This window comes from Sapajus apella, unplaced genomic scaffold (assembly GCF_009761245.1).
Source record: "Sapajus apella isolate SASKATOON/1434 unplaced genomic scaffold, GSC_monkey_1.0 scaffold14, whole genome shotgun sequence".
Lineage (NCBI taxonomy): Eukaryota > Metazoa > Chordata > Mammalia > Primates > Cebidae > Sapajus > Sapajus apella.
Genome location: NW_022436954.1, coordinates 8,462,371 through 8,468,281, shown reverse-complemented (window position 1 = coordinate 8,468,281; position 5,911 = coordinate 8,462,371). Strand labels below are relative to the sequence as shown.

Below are 5,911 nucleotides of genomic sequence, written 5' to 3'. Positions count from 1 at the left end.
TGTTGTTACCCAGGCTGGAGTGCAATGGCGCGATCTCGGCTCACCGCAACCTCCGCCTCCTGGATTCAGGCAATTCTCCTGCCTCAGCCTCCTGAGTAGCTGGGATTACAGGCACGCGCCACCATGCCCAGCTAATTTTTTGTATTTTTAGTAGAGACAGGTTTCACCATGTTGACCAGGATAGTCTCGATCTCTTGACCTCGTGATCCACCTGCCTCGGCCTCCCAAAGTACTGGGATTACAGGCGTGAGCCACCGCGCCCGGCCAAATTTTTTTTTTTTTTAATTTACTGGGCGCTCTGGCATACCTGCAGTCCCAGCTACTTTGGAGGGTGAGGCAGGTGGATCACTTGAGGTCTGGAATTTGAGATCAGCCTGGCCAACATGGTGAAACTTTGTCTCTACTGAAAATATAAAAATTAAGCCAGGCACAGTGGCTCACGCCTGTAATCCCAGCACTTTGGGAGGCCGAGGTACGCAGATCATGAGGTCAGGATATTGAGACCATCCTGGCCAACATGGTGAAACCTTGTCTCTATTAAAAGTACAAAAATCAGCCAGGCGTGGTGGTTCGTGCCTGTAATCCCAGGTACTCAGCAGACTGAGGCAGGAGAATTGCTCGAACCAGGAGGTTATGGTAGGCTGAGATTGCATCAATGCACTCCAGCCTGGTAACAGAGTGAGACTCTGTCTCAAAAAAAAAAAAAATAAAAGCCCGGCATGGTGTCATGCTCTTGTATTTCCAGCTACTCAGGAGGTTGAGGCATGAGAATCGGCAGAGGTTACAGCGAGCTGAGATCCCACCACTGCACTCTCTCCTAGACGATGGAATGAGACTGTCTCAAATAAAATTGCAGGCGGAATCAAAAACTAGTAATATAAAGTGGTTACCCATGCACCTAGGGGTGCATTAGGGCTCAGTACATTTTAGCTTTTGTTATTTTTTTTCAGTTTTAGGTAGTGATGGTGGTGGTTTGAAGATACAGGAGTGGAAATCAGAAAAACAGGCTGCCTAGGGTGTTGGGACGTTAAGACCCTAGGAACCAACTGGCAGGCTAGCTCAGGGTACATTTTTTTTTTTTTTTTTTTTTTCCTGAGGCAGAGTTTTGCTCCATTACCCAGGCTGGAGTGCAGTGATACGGTGTTAGCTCACTCCAACCTCTCCCTCTGGGGTTCAAGCAACTCTCATGCCTCAGCCTCCCGAGTAGCTGGGACTATAGAGGCTCAATGCCACGCCCAGCTAATTTTTGTATTTTAAGTAGAGGTGGAGTTTTATCATGTTGGTCAGGCTGGTCTTGAACTCCTGACCTCAGGTGATCCACCTGCCTCAGCCTCCCAAAGTACTGGGATTACAGGCATGAGCCACCACACCCAGCCTGAGGATACATCTTTACCTTTTTTTCTTTTTTTCAAATTTTTTTGGAGAAGGAGTTTCACTGTTGTCACCCAGGCTGGAGTACAATGGCATGATCTCCGTTCACTGCAACCTCCCAGTAGTTGGGATTATAGGCATGCACCACTATGCCCGACTAATTTTTGTATGTTAGTAGAGACGGAGTTTCACCATGTTGGCCAGGCTGGTCTCGACCTCTCAGCTGACCTGCCCACCCCGGCCTCCCAAAGTGCTAGAATTACAGGTGTGAGCCACCGTGCCCAGCCCTCATCTTTAACTTTTAACTCTGCCTCCACCCAGTGTCTTGCCCATGGAAAGATGTAGCTTGCTTTGTTTCTCTGTTCCACACATATAGTACTACCATTTCCCCTGAGACTGGCTGTTAACTGCTCCTTTCCTCTGAGAGGCTGATGTCACCAGAGTCAACACCAGGGCTTCTGAAGGGGAAAGATCTTTTGTCTACTCTTCCTTTCAAAGGGAAGTTATAGACCAGTGAGGTGGCTTACACCTGTAATTACAACACTCACTGTAATCCCAGCGTGGTGGGTGGATCACCTCAGGTCGGGAGTTTGAGACCAGCCTGGCCAATAAGGTGAAACCTCATCTCTGCTAAAAATACAAAAACTAGCCGGGTATGGGGTGTGCACCTGTAATCCCTGTTACTGGGGAGGCTGAAGTGGGAGAATTGCTTGAACCCAGGAGGCAGAGGTGGAGGTTGCAGTCATCTGAGATATGACACTGCACTCCAGCCTGGGTGACAGAGCGAGACTCCTTTTCAAAAAACAAAAAAACCAGGAAGGTGTGAGTGAGCCAACTTCTCGGGCCTGACCCTTAACCCCATGTCTACTCTGCCTCCTTTTCTATTTAATGCGACTCCATCTTTCTCCCCCCCTTTCCTCAACTGTCTTCTAATGCTTTGACAGGAAGAAGCTTTTCCTTCTGAAGAAGGGTCCTTCCTGACCCCCATGCTGATTGCTCTGTCTTTGTCCTTTTCTCCATAGGTCTTGGGCATCTTTGGTACTGGCTTTTTTAGGGGTCTGCCTGGGGATTACACTTGCTGTGGATAGAAGCAACTTTAAGACCTGTGAAGAGAGTTCTTTCTGCAAGTATGATATTTCTGGGAGAGAGGGATGAAATATAGGGTAATGTGGGAGGTGTCTGTGGCAGATGGAGTGCCTAAGGACACTGCAGGTGATAGAGGGACCTAGGGATATTGCAGGTGGCCACCTACCTTACTTCCCAACCCTTCCACTTGGCAGGCGACAACGAAGCATACGGCCAGGCCTCTCTCCATACCGAGCCTTGCTGGACTCTCTACAGCTTGGTCCTGATTCCCTCACGGTCCATCTGATCAATGAGGCAACCAAGGTCAGGCGAGACAAGGAAGAGTCTGGTGGGGGTGGGGCAGTGGCTGTGGGGTAATTTGGAAAGGGGGAAATTGTGGCCAACATCTTATCCCAGTCTAATCTTGTGACTTTTACTTTATGAAGAAACGTGATCTTGGCCCTTAGGGAAGGAAGAGACCCCTTAGGAGGGAATGGGTTCAAAGTGAATTCCTTGGTGTAGCCCCTTGCTTTTCTTCAGATCCACACCTCTGTCCCGGCAGGTGTTGCTGGTGCTAGAGCTCCAGGGGCTTCAAAAGAACATGACTCGGATCAGGATTGATGAACTGGAGCCTCGGCGACCCCGATACCGTGTGCCAGATGTTTTGGTGGCTGATCCACTGACAGCTCGGTAAATGTTTGCTGAAAAACTTCCATTTCTGTGCTCCCAAAACTTCCTTATGAACTTTTTTTTGGTGACTGACATTCTTTACCACATTAAGGTAGTAGTTAACTAGAACATTGCCATACTCAAACTTGTCCGACCTCTTCTTCTGTTTCACTTTTCTCTTTACCCCTTTATCCTCATTCATTCGTTCATTCATTCATTCATTCATTCAGCAAACAAGTATTGCTTTCTCTTCCCTGCCAGGCCTGGGCCAAGTGCTGGTGATATAAATGGAAATAAACAAGGCCCTGTTTATTTCCCCTTCTCCTCCCCTTCCCCTTTCCCTTCCCCCCCCTTCTCCTTCCCCTTCCTGTTCCCCTTCCCCCTCCCCTTCCCCTTCCCCCTCCCCCTTCTCCTCCCCTTCCCCACAGATATTCAGAATAGGATTATGCAGATTCTTGAGTCATGATACCCTGTCATCTGGGTTCCATGCATCCATGCATGGCTTTTTCTTAAACACATAATTTAGAAAATAACATAGTGGCTGGGCATGGTGGCTCACGCCTGTAATCCCAGCACTTTGGGAGGTCGAGGTGGGCAGATCATTAGGTCAGGAGTTTGAGACCAGCTAGGCCAACATAGTGAAACCTCATCTCTACTAAAAATACAAAAATTAGCTGGGCGTGGTGGCAGGTGCCTGTAATCCCAGCTACTCAGGAGGCTAAGGCAGGAGAACTGCTTGAACTCAGCAGCTGGAGTTTGCAGTGAGCTGAGATCACATCACTGCACTAAAGCCTGGGTGACAGAGCGAGACTCTGTTTTTTAAAAAAAGGAAAGAAAATAACATAGTAAATACTCCACCCTATAAACTCTTCACTCAGCCCAACTGTATGCTTCTCATTGTCCTGTACTCTTTTTTTTTTTTTTTTTTTTTTTTGAGACGGAGTTTCACTCTTGTTACCCAGGCTGGAGTGCGATGGCGCGATCTCGGCTCACCGCAACCTCCGCCTCCTGGGTTCAGGCAATTCTCCTGCCTCAGCCTCCTGAGTAGCTGGGACTACAGGCACGCGCCACCATGCCCAGCTAATTTTTTGTAGTTTTAGTAGAGACGGGGTTTCACCATGTTGACCAGGATGGTCTTGATCTCTTGACCTTGTGATCCACCCGCCTCGGCCTCCCAAAGTGCTGGGATTATAGGCTTGAGCCACCGCGCCCGGCTGTCCTGTACTCTTAACTGTTCCAGATGTAGGTAGTTGTTATTCTGAAGTTTATTCCTTTGTCTTATTTTGTTGTACAGTTGTATTACGTGTGTATACATATATACACGTGTATATATGCGCCTAAGCAATAAATTATATATATATTTTGTTTTTGAGCTTTAGTATCTGAGTACATGTAGTCTTCTGGGATTTCCATTTTTTCTCATAACTTTAACCGGGATTTCTCATAACTTTAACCTTTGCCTTTTTTTGTTGTACAGTTGTATTACGTGTGTATACGTATATACATGTGTATATATGCGCCTAAGCAATAAATTATATATATTTTTTGTTTTTGAGCTTTACAGAGGAAGTATCTTAGTACATGTAGTCTTCTGGGATCTCCATTTTTTCTCATATCCCTTTCATATAGCTCTAGTTTATTCTTTTTTTTTTTTTCTTTTTAGGTAGAGTTTCGCTCTTATTGCCCAGGCTGAAGTGCAGTGGCACTGTCTTGGCTTACCACAGCCTCCGTCTCCTGGGTTCAAGCGATTCTCCTGCCTTAGCCTCCTGAATAGCTGGGATTACAGGCATGCGCCACCACACCCAGCTAATTTTGTGTTTTTAGTAGAGCCAGGGTTTCTTCATGTTGGTCAGTCTGGTCTTGAACTCCCAACTTCAGGTGATCACCTGCCTCAGCCTCCCAAAGTGCTGGGATTACAGGCATGAACCACTGCGCCAGCCAAGGTGTCTTAAAAAAAAAAAAATACACATGGCCCAGCACAGTGGCTCATGCCTGTACTCCCAGCACTTTGGGAGGCCAAGGTGGGCAGATTGCTTGAGCACAGCAGTTTGAGACCAGCCTGGGCAACATGGAAAAACCCTGTCTCTATTAAAAATACAAAATTAGTCAGGTGTGGTGGCATGTACCTGTGGTCCCAGCTACTCAGAAGGCTGAGGAGGGAGGATCGCTTGAGCCTGGGAGGCGAAGGTTGCTCATGATCTTGTCACTGTACTCCAACCTGGGCAACAGACCCAGACCCTGTTTCAAAAAAAACAAAACCACACACACATACTTTTGCTGCACATGGTGGCACATGCCTATGGTCACAGCTACTCAGGAGGCTAAGGCAGGAGGATCTCTTCAGCCCAAGAGTTTGAGGGCAGCCTGAGCAACATAGTCAGACCTCATCTCAAAAAAAAAAAAAAAAAAAATACAGTTTTCATTTTAGAGTAGTTTTAGATATAAAGGAAAGATGCAAAGATGAGAGTTCATGTTTATCGGCACCCAGCTTTTCCTTTTTTAAAATTTTATTGGCTGGTCCAAAGGTAGTGAGTTATCTCAATTGATTGCTCATAGTCAGTTACAGATTAAATTCCATGTTCTATTCGTTCCCCTCTTCTCAATACTGCACTTGACTAGGACTTTTTTTTAATATCATTTTTATTTTTGTTTCTTTTTTAAATTTAATCTAATTAGGCCGGGCGCGGTGGCTCAAGCCTGTAATCCCAGCACTGTGGGAGGCCGAGGTGGGTGGATCACGAGGTCAAGAGATCGAGACCATCCTGGTCAACATGGTGAAACCCCGTCTCTACTAAAAATACAAAAA

At 46.7% G+C, this 5,911-nt stretch overlaps 1 protein-coding gene across 4 annotated transcripts in view; it reads left to right on the top strand.

Annotated features, from left to right (window-relative positions):
- Positions 1–5,911, top strand: part of GANAB (glucosidase II alpha subunit) — a 25,012-nt gene that overhangs the window by 4,730 nt on the left and 14,371 nt on the right. For all 4 annotated transcript variants that reach the window (XM_032283099.1, XM_032283098.1, XM_032283101.1 and 1 more), the window contains exons 2-4: positions 2,394–2,498; positions 2,652–2,760; positions 2,999–3,126. In XM_032283099.1, coding sequence (XP_032138990.1) covers positions 2,394–2,498; positions 2,652–2,760; positions 2,999–3,126 — 342 coding nt within the window. The remainder of the gene's footprint in view (positions 1–2,393; positions 2,499–2,651; positions 2,761–2,998; positions 3,127–5,911) is intronic.